This window comes from Thamnophis sirtalis, unplaced genomic scaffold (genome assembly GCF_051295495.1).
Source record: "Thamnophis sirtalis isolate CommonGarterSnake01/CBP01778 unplaced genomic scaffold, rThaSir2_p1.2 scaffold_13, whole genome shotgun sequence".
Taxonomy (NCBI): domain Eukaryota; kingdom Metazoa; phylum Chordata; class Lepidosauria; order Squamata; family Natricidae; genus Thamnophis; species Thamnophis sirtalis.
The window spans coordinates 12,499,831-12,516,465 of record NW_028261393.1 but is presented as its reverse complement, the minus strand read 5'-3'; the positions used below and the strand labels follow the sequence as shown (position 1 = coordinate 12,516,465).

The 16,635-nt window shown below is 37.6% G+C and overlaps 1 protein-coding gene across 3 annotated transcripts in view; it reads right to left on the bottom strand.

The window, feature by feature from the left end:
* Positions 1-16,635, bottom strand: part of EYA3 (EYA transcriptional coactivator and phosphatase 3) — a 29,306-nt gene that overhangs the window by 8,044 nt on the left and 4,627 nt on the right. For 2 of the 3 annotated variants that reach the window (XM_087727553.1, XM_087727554.1), the window contains exons 2-12: positions 15,629-15,725; positions 11,861-11,904; positions 11,245-11,324; positions 10,304-10,370; positions 9,494-9,636; positions 7,658-7,795; positions 5,500-5,582; positions 5,131-5,314; positions 2,878-3,017; positions 1,678-1,761; positions 514-603 (exon numbers count right to left, since the gene is read on the bottom strand). In XM_087727553.1, coding sequence (XP_087583679.1) covers positions 514-603; positions 1,678-1,761; positions 2,878-3,017; positions 5,131-5,314; positions 5,500-5,582; positions 7,658-7,795; positions 9,494-9,636; positions 10,304-10,370; positions 11,245-11,324; positions 11,861-11,904; positions 15,629-15,661 — 1,086 coding nt within the window. In that variant the 5' untranslated portion in view covers positions 15,662-15,725. The remainder of the gene's footprint in view (positions 1-513; positions 604-1,677; positions 1,762-2,877; positions 3,018-5,130; positions 5,315-5,499; positions 5,583-7,657; positions 7,796-9,493; positions 9,637-10,303; positions 10,371-11,244; positions 11,325-11,860; positions 11,905-15,628; positions 15,726-16,635) is intronic. The other variant, XM_087727555.1, reaches the window with a different exon arrangement.

Here is a 16,635-nt window from a genome sequence, read left to right as displayed (position 1 = left end):
CATGATCTCTGCTAATTGGCAATAGCATTCCATGCACTCCCGATCAAATGCCTGTTTAATGGATTAGAATTCCTAGCCAGCTAGCTTTGTCTCTGGGGATTAACATAAATTGTTTAGGTGATGGAAGGCTTCCGTCTGATCTCTATGTTCATTTAAAGATAACACGATCAATGATAAAACAATAAGCCATGGCACTCCTCAAAATTATACTTTAAAGCAATTTAGAGGACTGAAGCAAGACAAATCAGATCTGAGTTTAATACTTTTTTCATCTCTAATAACAAAGAGGAAGATATTAGTTAATGATTACAATGCTAAGGGAAAATGGGAACTATGATTGGAGCAACACAGGTCTCCTACTGTTCATAGTGACTAATTTGGAAGTTCAGACTTGCAATTTGGTTTCCTTTCCTATTGAAGTCATGACTAACCGAGATAAACAGCTTCAGGATGTGTTTTGTTAATAGATTTTATTATGACATTCCAAGATATGCAAAGTCAGAATTTGCCTACCTCCAAGTCATTGAAAAACAAGTGTGTGTCAGCCACTTCAAAAATCATTTCTTCCATTGTTAATCCAAAGCCAACGACTAAACTGGGATCCTAAAAGTTAAAACAAGACATCAGAAATTCTAATGCAAAAAACACATTTATAGAAACTTGCAGCAAGTACAAATATTATCCAGGTGAATTACTTGTTTTATTTTTTATTAATCTACAGGTAGTTCTCAACTTACAACAGCAATTGAGCCCAAAATTTCCACTGCTAAGCAAGTTAAGTGAATTTTGCTCCATTTAATGATTTTTCTTGTTGTTAAGTGAATCACTGCAGTTGTTCAGTTAGTAACACAATTGTTAAATGATTCTGGCTTCTCTCTTGACTTTGCTTGTCAGAAGGTTGCAAAAAGTGACAACATGTTCCCAGGACACGGTAATTGTCATAACTATGAGCTAATTGCCAATTGCCTCTGAATTTTGATCATGTGATTGCAAGCATGCTGCAATGGTCATAAGTCTGAAAAACGATCATAAGTAAAGGACTACCTGTATATAAAAATACTTTTAGGCTGCTCTTAGGGACAGAACCAGTAATATCCAAGGGGACAGAGTAAAAGAAGGCAAGATGGTATCCACAATCATCCAAACAAAGCACACCACTTTTTCCATTTATTGTGACACAAAAAGGGTGGGGCTCTGATTGCCTCCCCCCTACCCTTGACTTCCCTCCCCCTTGCCCCCTGCAGATACTCTTGGACGGAACCTTTCAGGTTTGTATACATTATAAAAATTCTACTGCTATTTGCTGGCATTCTAGGATAGGTTGCTGTACGTGGCAAAATCAGAAATATACTCAAACCAGGGACCCTCCAAATTCTATACATTCTGCCATGCACAGCCACAAGGTAGTCTTGAAGGTGGCAATGGTATCATCACTCCTCCCAAAGGAGCCCTTCCTTGATCCAAAGGAGTTCAGCAATTTTCACCCGGTTGCTAACTTTTTCTTTGGGGAGAATATAGCATCGATCATTCCTCTGGATCCGTGTTTCCCAACCTTTACAAATTTATGATGTCTGGACTTCAAATTCCAGGCTTATCCTTTCCATGGCTTGACTTAAGAGAATAGATGAAATCATCTATACATTCTACAATAAATATAACAGCAGCAAAAATCAATACCTTCCCATATTTCTGGGCATATGAGCCTGTCAGAAGAGAATGAAATATGATGATGGTCTCATCCAAGTCCCACAGAAATACACGCTGAGGAAAGAAGCAGAAAGCTAGTAAGTTAATGTTGGTGGTAGTTGGTTGTTCTCTGCCCCCCAAGAGCCTCAAAAGCACCCCATCCCATCCTTGCTAGTGTAAAAAAAAAAACCTCAGTGATTTAAGACACTCCAAAACTACAACAGTCTTAACTTTTGACAGGAGAAGGCATTTGTGTGTGGTATACAGCCCCGCCAAACTATATTTTACTGTTAGAGGACACTGAGTCATTTCTGGAACTAGATTATAAACTTCAGAAATGAAGATGAACCTCCAGAGAGATTGAGACAAATTTGTATTGCATCAGCTCTAATCTCTATACTGAAATGTGATACTTGTAGATTGATGGTCCATATTTTGAGGGAAAGAAACTGGGTACCTGCCATTCCTTATTCAATAGATGTTGCCCTCATCCTTATCAAGAACTTTAAAATTCTTTTAGTATCACAATACTTCATTTGACATTCATGCTCCTCAAGTGGCAATCTTGTGTGTCAGGCCTAGAAGCCATCTCTGTCGTTGGGACTTCAGGCCTGCTACGTTTCCTAGTGTGGGAAATTGGGAGGGGGGGATTGTATGGAGCATGGGTGATATATAGTCAAAATAACATTCCTTTTTCAGAAGATCAAGGCCATCTTGCACTGCACCTGGGAGGTTGGAACTGGGAGGCATCTCCAGTTGGGACGGTGCTGTAACTGGACCATGTGATGGACATCTAGGTGTTGGGCAGGGACTTGGACTTTCACTTGGGTGGGGAAACCCTGGAAGCTTTCAGATTTGGGTTTCCCCACATGTGCCAATGACATCTCTAATAAAATGTAACTTTGAGGAACCTCAAGCCCTGCACACTTCCTTTTTTTTCGGGGGGGGGGGTACTTGGAACCCTGACACTCATCTTTCAATTTTAAGTCCCACTTAGCTTAGCTACTTTCTCATGTTTTATAGTGATAAAAAAAAGTTAAACAGACCAATTTTCCCATTAGATTATTCAGCTTGCAGACTACAATTGCCTAACTTAACTATTTTTCCATTATTCAAATTTCTGAGACTTGAAAAAAAGAGAGGGAGAGAGAGAAAGAAAGAAAAAGAGGGAGAAAAATAGCAAACACAAACTTCAAGCTCATTGTCCTGCGGTGAAGAAGCGTCTGCTTTCCTCTTGCCTCTGTTTTTTGGAGTCATGTTTCTCCTAGATTGCTCATCTACAAGTTTACTTGCAGTCGCTCTTGGCAATGACGGACTGGTAGATGGATCATCTAGAAGAAAAAGAACAGCAATTTTTATGCATCTTGTGCCTTCAATACCGTATTCCAGTGCACCTTATATAATCCAAATTAACAACCTTTAAATAAAAACTAATCCAAGAAAATGAAAGAAAACAAGCAAGCAGACAACTGTGTAAAACTGTAAAAAGAGAATAAAAAGGGTATTGAAATTAATGAAAGCATAAAATGAAGGTTTCAAAGACATATCAGCAATAGCTCTTAAGACTTATATACCGCTTCGCAGTGCTTTACAGCCCTAAGCGAGTTTATAGAGTCAGACTCTTGCCCCCAACAATCTGGGTCCTCATTTTACCAACCTCGGAAGGATGGAAGGCTGAGTCCGCCTTGAGTCAGTCAGGATTCAACTCCTGACAGTGAGCAGTGAGTTAGCTAGTAATATTGCATTTTAAGCACTGCGCCATATGAAAAATCCAGAAAAAGCATCCAGACTACCCATAGAAAAAGTGTTCTTAGAATGAGATGTAGTCTAAGGAGGCACCTGCATCACTTTCCAGTTTTTGCTCTAACAATGTAATGCCTTTCCTTAAAAATACATCCACCCCCTCCTTTTCCAAAATGTTATATTTGCAAGCTTTAATGATCCAGAGTTCAGGATGAGCAGTGATGACAACCCATTTATTCCAGGTAGTGGAACAAAGCTGCAAAGAACACCAAAATTATCCATCGTAATGGGGCAACTGGGCAACAAGATGATGGAAAACCGTGCTAATTTTGAATTAGCACAAATCAGAACTGGAGTTAAATTCTTGCTGGTTCACTTAATGGGAAACTCAATCTATTCTCTCAATTTGAGGGGTCCTCTGACAGGAGAACTTTTCTTCCTGGTTCACTTTCAGTTCATCAATAAAAGGAATAGGCATTGCTAGGAGCAACATAAATGCACTTCTACAGTGCAATATAGATAGATAGATAGATAGATAGATAGATAGATAGATAGATAGATAGATAGATAGATAGATAGATAGATAGATAGATGACAGATATATACAGGTTCAAATCCCAGTAAGGGTATGGCTAGCTGATGAGAGCTAAATAGCTTGAAATAGATCTATACTAGTCTCCCTTTATTTATTTATCAGCACAATAAAAAAAAACACACACACACACACACACACACACACACACACACACACACACACACACACACACACACACACACACACACACACACACACACACACACACACACACACACACACATATATATATATATATATATATATATATATATATATATATATATATATATATAGTGTCACAACCCCTGGTAAGCCCCAATTATGGGAGGAAGCTAACTGCTTCCATCATCTGTCAATCGGCTTGTCACAAGAGTCCATCACGACAGAAACCCAATATTTTTACTGTTGCCTTTGTTATATTTGTGTTATCAGCACAAATAAAACGCACAAATAAAACACACACACACACACACACACATATATATATATATATAGTGTCACAACCCCTGGTATGCACCAATTAGGGGAGGAAGCTAACTGCTTCCATTCTCTGTCCATCGGCTCGTCACAAGAGACGTGTGTGTGTGTGTGTGTGTGTGTGTGTGTGTGTGTGTGTGTGTGTTCCAGCATAACTTTGGAACACTTCGAGCAATTTCAAACAAACTTGGTACACACGATGACTTACTCTCTGGAAACTCTCTACACGAAAAATACTGTGGAGGTAAGACACCCCTAACACCCCTCAGGATTGTGGGCTCTGTTATGATACAGCCTGTTATGCCTTCAAATGACTTCTACTGTACTGCCGTAAAATGGCTTCTACTGTATAGCGCAGTGAAGTTGCCATGGTAACGGCTTCACAGTGCTCCACAAGGGGGCTCCCTCTGGTAAGGGGGGAAATCCAACATTAGAAATTACATTTGGTCCAGACATTTCCCCCCTATAAATAAATACCCAGGGAATGCCAGGTTATCAGCAAGTATAATATATAGTTGAGACCCCATAGCCTCCCGCTGCCCTCTAGCTCAGCATACTGGCTGGGGGAATTCTGGAAGTTGAAGTCTACAAATCTTAAATACCGATCTAAAAAGCATTTACAAATTGATTTCCCCCCCTGAGTTTACCAGAGGAATGTCTCTGCACCGTCTGAGTAGGCACCATGGCATTTGATTTTTCAGAAGGATAGGTGGTAGATGTCAACGTGTTGGTCTCTGTGCTGCTGTCTGCTGGTGCTATCACGCCAAAACTTGAACTGGGATAATATGGCTGGTACTGACTTTGGCCAAGGATGGTGTATGTAGGATACTCCTTTAAGAAAAAAAATTAAGAACTGAAAGAGGGCAAAGATAGTAAGATCCATGTCTCGGGTTGGATACTTACACATTCCATAAAATCAAATTATTGTCTCAAATCATCCAGTTACTAGATATATTGGAACATGGGATAAAATACATTACAACGAACAGGGTAACTTATGCTAGAGGATTATGTACCTGTTGAGAGATGCTGGCGGTGGCTGCTGAAATATTGACCGCAGGTGAGGAAGTGGAAATGGAGTTGGCATTGGTACTTGAAGCTGTAGGAAATTCAGAAGAAGACTGTGTATTAATCCATGTCATGAAAGTGCAGAAAACTAAAAACTACCTAATGGGAGGAAAATGGAACATTTCCAGGATCTTTAGTTCGAACTACCGTATGTTTCCCTTCATCGAAGGAAGTCACAGAAACATTGGACAAGATGACCAAGTGACATCACCATGCAACTATTCTTCCTTTTCAAAATAATTAAATGCCTTTTGGGTTTACTTTAAAAAAGCGCTATCTGAATGTAATTTGCTCTTCTCACAAATACATACCAAAAAACCATAGCATAAGCCATTAGTTGTATTAAATTCTAACATTTAAGTGTATAAATTTATACAGGTTAATCTAAGAATCAGTGAAGTAGAAGTCAATGAAAACTACCTCCAAACAGACACCAATGGGAACCATTTTCTAATCCTTGCTAAATGTCAGGTGACATATTTGCTAAATGATGGAGCTTTAAGTCCAAAATATGTAGAGGGGATCAATTTAGGACACTGTAATGTGTAGGACTGCATTAGTACTTGAAACTGCAATCAGTTGCATTACTAATTTGTCCCATTGATTTCAGTGGGCTGCAGTGTGGCTGGTTTTGCTTGAATCAACTTCATTACCATTCTGCCTGCTTCTAAAAGGGCTGGAACTTGAAAAAGGGCCACTGAAAACAGGCAGACAATGTCACTTTATGAGTAGGTCTTTTCAGAACTACTATCCCCCAAAATAAATCAACAGGGCACCCAAATCAGAAATGGCCTGTGTGATTATTATAAATGGCCTTATGATTATTAAGTGTGCTTAATAAACATAAGTATCAGCTGGCAAAGAAAAATTGAACCTGGAAGGCAGCTGAGAGACTGGTCTGAAGGGAACCCTTTAAATAGGACAATTTTTCTCATTAGGGTACAAAGATGCACTTTGGTGCATGTTGTTCCAGGTTGCACATAAGTTCAGTGCTGAAGTGATTATAAGCTGGATACTAGTGGAAACTGCATCTTTATCCCAAACAACAGCCACCCGCAACTCCCAAGAGGACTTTGAAATAAACAATTTCATCATTCAAGTGGATGACCTACTTCAATGCAATATAGAATTACTTTATTTCATCAAAGCTGTAGCCCACTGATATCTTGAAACTTACAGTTCTTAATCGATTAAAGAAAAACAAACATGCATGCACACACACATTGTTGTTCCTGTCATTCTGCAAACTGATTCAATCCACTTGGGGATGCTCCTTTCAGGTAAGATGTACTACAGCAATCCGACTGCATTTCCTTCCCACTTCTGCAGGGTATCAAATATTCAGAGTTGCTTGGGTTTTTGTTTTTTTTTAATGCCACAATGTCATTGAATCTGTCTGGAAAACACTCCAGGTTTTCCTTGCTTGCAATTAGTCAAAGAGATCTGCTCAGTGATAGCTAAAGTCACTTACTGCTATGTTGTATTTTTAAATGCAATGTACCATCACGTATTTCTGAATAATATCCAGCCCTTTCAACGAGCTGAGGGTTCCCCCCCTTTTTTTTAATGACAATTGCTTATTAGAAACCAAAAGCACATTTCTATTCCTTGCAACTCAATGGCAGGTTGAGTAAAGAATCTGAATAGTTCTGTCGCAACTTTGAAAACTTCTGATGGGTTTTAAGGGACTTGCAGATGCTGATTGTTGAGCGAAATCAATAGTTCCTGCAGGTTGATTATGCTAACCTTTATGCATTCCTTGTAACCTAAGCACAGGGCAGAAAACACTGCATGCTGAATAAGGAGATTATCATCACCACTGTTGATGTTTTTTTAGCATTTGTACGCATGCACATGTGTCCCATATCCCCGGAGGGTTTCTCCCCATTTCTATAAGGGTTTTGAAAGCAGAGCATGGTAAAATTCACCTGGTGAGAGAGCAGAGAAGCAGGCAAACGGTGAGCAAGAGAGGTGGCAGAAGCAGAGCTCGCCAAGCAAAGAGAAGCATGCACAAAACAGAGACGAAAACGTGCTGGCCTCTTTTGTGGCTTCTTGACCAGGTTACAGGAAGAGGTAGGTAAATAAAAAAACCATGCCGACTTTTACCTTGAATAGGGTAAGAATAATGTGCTGGGCTGGATTGGCTTGTGGTTAACCCTGTAGTGCAGGTAAGAACACTGTGCTGACTTGGAGATGGAGTCTGAATTAAACCACTCTCAGGTTTCATACCTGGCCACAGTGCACCTGAATCAGATAAATTGCACCCATTATAAACAAAGCTGGCTGTGGTCAGCCAGGCCACCAAATCCTTCTCACCGATGGGAACAAGTGACACAATTACAGGTAGAGGAGCTGTTAAATGTGCAAGTCTGAGATCTAAGCCTGGAGAAGCGGGGAAGGGAGTGAAGCAGCAGGGTCAAGGAAGAAGAAAAAAAGAAAGCTAGACAATAAATCAGAAGAGATGCGATAAGGTTAATTCCCAAGCTTTCCTAAGAAAATTGTGCAGGCGCTGCTGACCAGGCTCCTCCTAAGCTCAATGCCTCTGGATGACTATAGTGTTTTCCCTACAGCAAGCCATTGTGACTCAGTTGGGCAGTTTTACAAGAGAGCTGCCTCTTTCTATAATTGCTCTGGGGCAAAGAACAGGGGGGAGAGATTCTAACGTCACTCAGTTGATAATCACTGCTGCATGATATATCAAAGATGAGTACATGATGCTTATGCCTACAGGAGTACACCAAAGAGTACAGCCCTCAGAATAAAACAAGGGACATTGATTTGGCCAATTTACGCTGTCACATAAAATGCAACAGGGCCCATTTCTCTTCTGCAATCTTCCTGAGAGCTGTGATGGTGCAGTGGTTAGAATGCAGTATTCCAGGCCAACTCTGCCCACAGCCAGGAGTTCGATCCTGACCAGCTCGAGATCGGCAAAATGAGTACCCAGATTGTAGGGACCGATATGTTGACTCTGTAAACCGCTTAAAAAGGGCTGTAAAGCACTATGAAGCAATATATAAGCCTAAGTGCTATTGCTATGTAAATTCCCTTCTATTCCTGTCATCTGTTGATAATTGTGGCTGTGTTCAAACATCTATTTATTTATTTGCTGCCATCTCAAGTGTCCCTGAGGGACTCTGGGCAGCTTACATAGAAGAAATCTGAGGTACAAGTAGTTCCCGACTTACAACAGTTCATTTAATTACAATGGCATTGAAAAAAGTTGGCTTATGAGTGTATTTCACGCTTATGCCCATTGCAGCATCTCCATAGTCACATGATCAAAATTCAGATGCTTGGCAACTGACTCATATTTATGGCCGTTGCCATGTCCTGGGGTGATGTGATCAAAGTTTGCCACCTTTTGACAGGCAAAGTCCATGGGGAAGCGAGATTCACTTAAACCACCGCATTACTAACTTAGCCACATCAGTGATTCACTTAAGAACTGTAGCAAGGAAGTTCGTAAAATGGTCAACAAAACTCAATTAACCAATGTCTCACTTAGCAACAGGACTCAATTGTGATTCTAAGTCGAAGGCTACCTGTTCCACAAGTTATGCAACGTGCATGCTCTAAGCCAGTGGTAGTCAACCTGATCCCTACTGTCCACTAGTGTGCGTTCCAGCTTTCATGGTGGGCGGTAGGGTTTTGCTGTAACTCTGCTTTATAAATTTTATAAAGTAAAGTTACTTCCCTACTTTATAAATCACCATTACTGTGGAACCGGTGGGCGGTTAGAAAATTTTACTACTAACAGAGATACAAAAGTGGGCGGTAGGTATAAAAAGGTTGACTACCCCTGCTCTAAGCTTATAGATAATCGAAATGTACCTATTTGTAATACAGTTGTATAAAGCACTTCAGAGAGGACACTTTACATGTCACAGCAAAATTTCTCAGATGACGGCAAAGCCCTACACAGATCCCGGCCAACCTTACCAAAAGGAGGTAGTCCGTAGGCTTGAGTTGTCTGGGGATAAACAGCGTATGTCTGGGACTGTGGTAGGGTTTGATATTGAGTCTGCCCAGAATAAGAGGCCATTGTCTCAGAAACAGGTACAGACAGGACATGTGCATATGGCCTGCATAAAAAGAAAAACACCTTGTTGATATGGGATGCTGCTACAGAAACAGGGAGAACTTTCATCTTGCAATTCAACAGTACCTCAATAATATTAAAACAGCAGCCATGGAAAGACCAAGGGGGAGGGGGTTGCAATCACCTTACCTCCTTTTCCTCTAAACAGTGTTAACACTTCATCTCTTGATAAGGAAGGGAAATGTGGTAGATTTGGTTAACATCATCTCTGCCAGACAACCCAGAGGCAACAACTAACAACATGTCGCCTCCTGGATCTATTGCTGAATGCTCTGCCTTCCTCCTGGGCTGTGCACAGAATGGCGAAGCTTTCTATGTTCTGTGCCATCCCAAGCTCCATACAGTCCGAATTACAAATTGATACCAGCTAAGAAATATTTATTAGAATCTTGTTCAGTCTTGGGTATATGTACATGCAAGGCAAAGGCAGTCGTGAAGGAGCAGCATAATTGTTAGGTCAAATGTTCCCACCTAGTCAAAAGAGAATAATGGAGAAGCTTCAAAGAATGGAGCCACTGGCCCCTGACAGTTCCTATGCATACAGATGCCATAGAACTCGGGAAAAAATGTATTGTGCAATTAAACATCTACATGAACCAAACATTTCTGCTGTGACATTTTGCAGAAACAAGCAACTTAGTTCAACTTACTTTGCAGAATACATCTGTGAGGTATAGTCATTCGATGACCTTGAGATGTAGTCAGTGCATGGCATGACTGCAAAATACAATATTTAAAAATGATCATAGTTATTTAACACAAACTGTGATATTAATGTGTAAGGCTGTGTTTCACTGTAACTTGCATTAGGTTTGTGCAAATGTTCAAAAGAAACATTTAAGGAAGACTCAAGCAAAACAACCTTTTTAAATTTTACACAATATTTCTAAGAGCAAAACTCTCATATTCCTTTTCTCTGGTCTGCCGTGCAAAGTTTTATTAAGTTTTGTGGCGGATGTCTGTTCAACTCTTTCAGCATAGCTCACCCAAAGTTTTTGTGATCTGTTGTGATGAACGCATTTCTCCAGATAACATATGTATGCCAAGAACTCAAGTGACATGTCCAAAACTTGCACAAAAGCTTCTTCTGCCTTTGAGCAAGTGAGCGCAAGAAGACTAGAAGAGGCATCTTTGCTTCAACAAAAAGTGAAGCTGCCTCTGCAGTGGGGATCTCATCACCCCAGGAAATTGAGGATACATTGCACAGATTTAATATGCATTCTAGTGCATATGGGGTATGCTTACTCATGCTCCCACTTTGAAATTTAGGGTAACTTTTTTAATATTAAGGATCACAGGAAGATGACTTTAAAAACCTAGCTTATAAATATAATTTTAAAAAATCATAACTCCATAGCAGTTGTAAGGATTTCTCCTCTTTTAGTCTGATTTTTCTGTTGCATGCTTTGCTTTTTGTTGCATTGCTTATTTATCATGTCAGTTTTATTATAAACCGCCCAGCATTGCTCTGGAGGTAGATGATACCAAATCAAACAATTAAATAAAAGGGCTACTATGTTACAGACATAATTCAGGTGCCAAGCACCCACCAGTTCTCCTAATCAACTTGGAAGATAAATAAATCACTTACTTTGATTAGATATAGACAGGTTTGAAGCAAGACTTGAAGATTCGGGCTTTTGATCATTACTGTCCGAGCTGCTCACTTGCCTGAAAAATGAAGTCAAACAATGAAGTACTTATAAACTGTTGTCACATCCATTAAATATTGTTATCATCCCAAACATATGCTAATTGTCTTAAAACTGAATGTAATACCCACATTTATATGTATAAGTATATTTTAGCCAAAATTCTGAAATAATCATGTTTTTCCATTTTTCTAATTGATTCCTCCTGCTAGCAGAACTGCTTAAACGAACAAGAAAGTTCAAATTATGGTTTATTCAGCATTATCTATAATTTAATCATGATGCTAAATGAAATTTAGGCACTTCCGAAATTCAATGTGAAAGAGCTCAAATCTTTTCTCAGTTCCTCATCAGGGAATATCAACTGAAGTGACCAACTTTATAGAGCTGAGGATTACTATAAAGATTAATGGACTTGTCACATCCAGTCCATACTAAATGAAAAAGCTACAGGTAAGAAAATACATTCCAAATCACAATTTGTCATTTTTAAAAAAAACTACAAAAATTAGATGAGGTTTGTTTAGTTTCTTTTTTAAATTAAGACTTGCACACCTTAATAGTTGTTCTTCTGATTCCTGCATCTTGGCCTTTTTTATCTGTAGAGATAAGTATGATATGAGGTTATTCAATTTGAAAGCAAATAAAACTCTAACTATGAGCAACAGTATGAGTCACAAGAGCTGAGTTGTGAGACATAACAGGAGTGAGGATTTATGACAGCAATGTTTAGGTCTCCACACTTCTCTCATTCATATACTCTTCCTTTTTCCTGAATGTAAAGGGACAGTTTCAATTTTTAAATTTAATTCCCAGTAATGTTCCTACTCATCAGCAAGAATAAGCCAAAGTCTAACTAGGCATGTTCTTACTGACCAGTTTGCACAAATCACAATTAACAAAGCCTACTTTCATGAAAAACTCTGCTTGTGTAAAATCCTCCAAAGAGAGGGAGTAAAGAGAATGCACTTGTCCAAGTTTTGTCATGGCTCACTGTGATAATGGAAAAGCAGAATTTCACAATGTTCAATAAACTCAAAGATTTCTTTGGGTTGTTTTGTTTTTTGAATCTATCTGGACAGAAAGATCAAGATTTAGAAGGTTTCATATTCTGGCCTGTGGACTACTACTATTTTTTTTTAAATAATTTTTTTATTTTGAAACACAAACACACAAAACGTATAACATAAAAACCTCTTCAACTGCATACTGTGTGTCAATTGGTTACAAGGTCTTTCTGCGTCCTTTCCATAGTCATCACTTGAGCTTTATCAAAAATCACATATTGTCAATCAAATATCTTTGTATACATTATTATTATACTTCATTTATTTGATTGCCACTATTGTTTCTCCATTTTAAACAAGGTATTCTAAATATGTATCCATTTATATTATAATGATTCATTATATCATATTCGATATATCCAATAATAAAGAATTTTTTATATCCTATTCTGTCATTCTATTATTTTAGCATTGATAACATTCTCTAATAATTTTCAATTCCATGTTTTTTTCCATTATTAGTATCATCAATCTAATATACATGTATACAAATTGTTATAATTGTTAAACATCCATTAAGCATAGCTATTATTACATCCTTTTTATATGAAATGTATTAAATTTGAAGTAAATTTATATTATGGCATTTCATTACATCATCCTCAAATCATCCAACGATATTACATTTTTATATTCTATTCTATATAGAATTATTTATCTTTTATAAAAAGGTTTTTCATCATCATCTCTATCATCCTCACTTAGTTTGTATAAAGTTTCATATTATCAATCTAGTATATACAAATGCTTTATCATTATTAATCATTTATTTGACTATAGCTGTTATTAATTTGTCTTATACATAGTACTCAAAATTTAACTACATTTAACTAAATTTTATTGTGACATTTCATTTCATCATCCTGTATCCTTCCAGAAATAGTGCAGTCCAATATTTCTTACCATTTGTAGAATCTGTATTCTAAGTGTTTTCTTGATAAGTCTTATGTGGACTTCTCTTGACAACTTGTTATTCATTGCATATCTTATAAAGATTTGAAACCCTCTATCTGTTCCTTTCATCAGCTTGACTTTTGTTATCGCTGGTGCTTCTGCCGAAATTACTCTCATTGTTTCTGTCAAATTTTCTCCCCTTTCTTCATCTAATTTTGACATCTGAGATAGAGTTCCAGTTCATCGATCTCTCCTTTCCGTATTTCGCACTTATCATTTCCCTCCACTCTCAATTTGCTATCAGTGTCAACAATTTTCCTATCACTTTCATATGTCTCTGTGGTTTTTTGAACTCTGTCCTCAAATTTCATTGTTTTTTATGTATTCTCAACTCTTCCCTCCGTACTTTCTGTATTATGATCCATAATTTCAAGTCTCTTTTTAATTCTCTCTGTGATTATTAAGACTTTTTGAATTTCTAGCATAATTATTTGCAATGTTAGTCCCTTTTCTTCTTCACATTGAGCCATTTTTCCAAGTTATAAACACTGCCACTAAAACATCCAAGGCTTTTGCTAGGTTTCAAACAAATTCAGTAAATGTCAAAGCTTTCTCTTTCATTTTCATGTCAAAGCTTTCTCTTTCCTTCAAAGAAACACCTGTATAAACAAGACGTTTTCCACTGACCCTTTCAGTAAACAAAGCCAATAACTTTGTATTATCAGATGTTGCCAAGCCTCTAGCCTCTAGATGACAGTGTTACACCCTTTCCCTCTGTTTTTTCCTCTCTTTCTAAGCTCCGAACTCCGGAAGAGAAGAAAAAAAATGTTTAAAGATTACGATCCGGCCGAGCCTTGCAAGGAAAGAAATTTTTAATCCACAAATATAAAAAATGGAAAAAGTATAGAGGAAGAAGGAAAAAAAAAAGACCAGTCCAGTTTAAAAGTAAGAGGCATTTGTAAAAAGTCCATCCATAGAAAACAAACAAAATTAAAGTGAAAAAGATAACACGATAGTTTTAAACCAGGGTTAATTCGCCACTTACTTACTTCTGTCTTCAATTTTATTTTAACTCTAAGTCTTTTGGGTTTTCTCTTCTCTAATAATAAGGATTTTTCTCATCATTTTGACACACAGTTTCTCCTGTTCTGCTTCCGTTTCAGGAGACTGTCCCAACCTTCTGCAGCCATTTTGGCTCCCTCTCTTGTAGCTGGCAAAAAGAGCTTTCTCCTGGATCGATCAGGGACTTTGCGATGTCCCTGAGATCAGCAGGACATGCTCTTCTCTATCACCGTTCCTTCAGAACCGTCCAGGAACAGAGATATCAAGAGCAATCATGGAGCCCCAAGATTCCATGTCGTGTCGTTGCAACGTCAAGCCCCGCCCTCCAAGGTCTACTTCTATTTTGATAGGTTACAGCTAAGGACTATTCTTTCCAACTGATTTTCAAACAAAAGCAATGCTCCACCATATGCTAAACATGGTCTCAAAACATCCATGTGCTTGCATTGATATGGCCATGGTGATGAGTTATTGCAAAGTAACATTTTGCTCTGTAGTGACCAACTCAAAAGAAGGAAAAGTCCCATCCAGCTTTTAACTGAAGAAACATCTATTAATGCTGCAAAGATCTTTTTTGTGATTGCTAAAAAGAAGCATAGCTATGCACCTATTTGCTACCAAAATATTTCAGGCCCATTGCTTCTTCTTGTACTTTTCAGAATTAGATAAATATGTGTTTGTTATAAGGGGGATTTGAGGTGAAATACAAAAAGTCAAAATGCGTTTGCTATAGGTTTCCTGTTCTTCTGAGGGACTCTTTACTGGGACGGTTGCATTGCTATTAGCAATTAGTAAGTAAATATTAATTATGAATATGGTTTTTCATTGGCATTTTAGATAAAATGCCTGCTTGTTAACCAAAGGCATCTTCATTCGTCATCATCCTTTATTATGTCCAGTGGACAGGACTTATTTAGAAATTTTATTCGCCATTTTTCATAGTTAAATATGATGCCAAAGACATGATTCAAAAAGCAGCCAAACACACAAAAGTCTAGAATTTGCATTTCATTGCTAGGGCTTTATTGATTTCATCCAAATCATTTTCTTTTACTGAGGTTGGTAGAGATTTTGGAACTCTGAGAAATTCAAATAATGGTATCACACAAGTAACTAGTTTTATATATTGAAATATTAGCAAGCCACTCTTTTTATTTCAATCATCTATCTGTGTTGCATTTCTTTATTTTTTAACTCCACAGACAAAATAAAATGCATAAGCTATTCTCTAGAAAATCCCCTAAAAAGAGAAAAAAGCCCCTTTTTTCCCTCGCTTTTGCTGTTTCTTTTGTATACTCACTGGCTGTTCTGCTAAATCTTGTACCTCTTCCATGGAGGCGAGCTTTTTCAAAAGGGCTCCAACGTGAAGAATGGTTGTCTTCCTCTGCCTTCAAAACCTGTAACAGACAATATCCATGTTTTGGGGGAATTGCTTATTGTTTTTGCTATCTGTGCCATTTAGCCATTTAATATGTCATTTTGTACATAAATGTTGGCTTTACCAATATATATATAGAGAAACTACACTATCGTATGGAAAAAAGCATGGCTTTTCCATTAAGCCTCAAGCTATACAGCAGGTAAGATAATGCAAGTAAGGGCGCACCTCATTTCCACTGTATTTCTTTTGTTACTTGGATTTCAAGCCGATATTCTATTTTTTTCTTTCTTTTTACTGATATTTTGTTAATAAAATATCAAGGTAAAAATTAAAGCATCAGAAAGTTAAAGAAATATAAGCCACAGATGAAATACAAATAAATGACAGTTTGGAAAACTTCTGTTTACCTAAGTTTGCGTGTTTATTTAACACCTGTTTTACAATACAAACATGACCTCAAGGAGAAATACAAACATCAGTATTTTTTCTACTTGAAAAACAGATTAACAAATAAAATATGCACCTCCAAATGTTCAAGCATACAGGGAATCTCTCCTCTTCAGATTAAAAGACCAAAATCACACCATAACAAGAATTACAAAACCGATGATGACCTACAAACATTTATCATAATAAAAGCAAGAAGACAAGACTCATAATCAAAATAAGATTTTGGCTTGCCCTGAATCACCACAAATAAATTAAACCCCCAAAACAGCTTAATAATGTATTTGTTGAAAATCTTATTAATTTATGCATTTACTTAAAATAATCCTTTCGTACCGCTACCAGGATTGTAAAATTCCTTATCAGCAATATGCCATTGCATTAGGATCTTTACCAACAATCTACTTTTAAATTTTAATTTGGGAATGCTTTTTAAACAGTTAATTTAAATCATATTTTGTATAAAACTATATTCAATA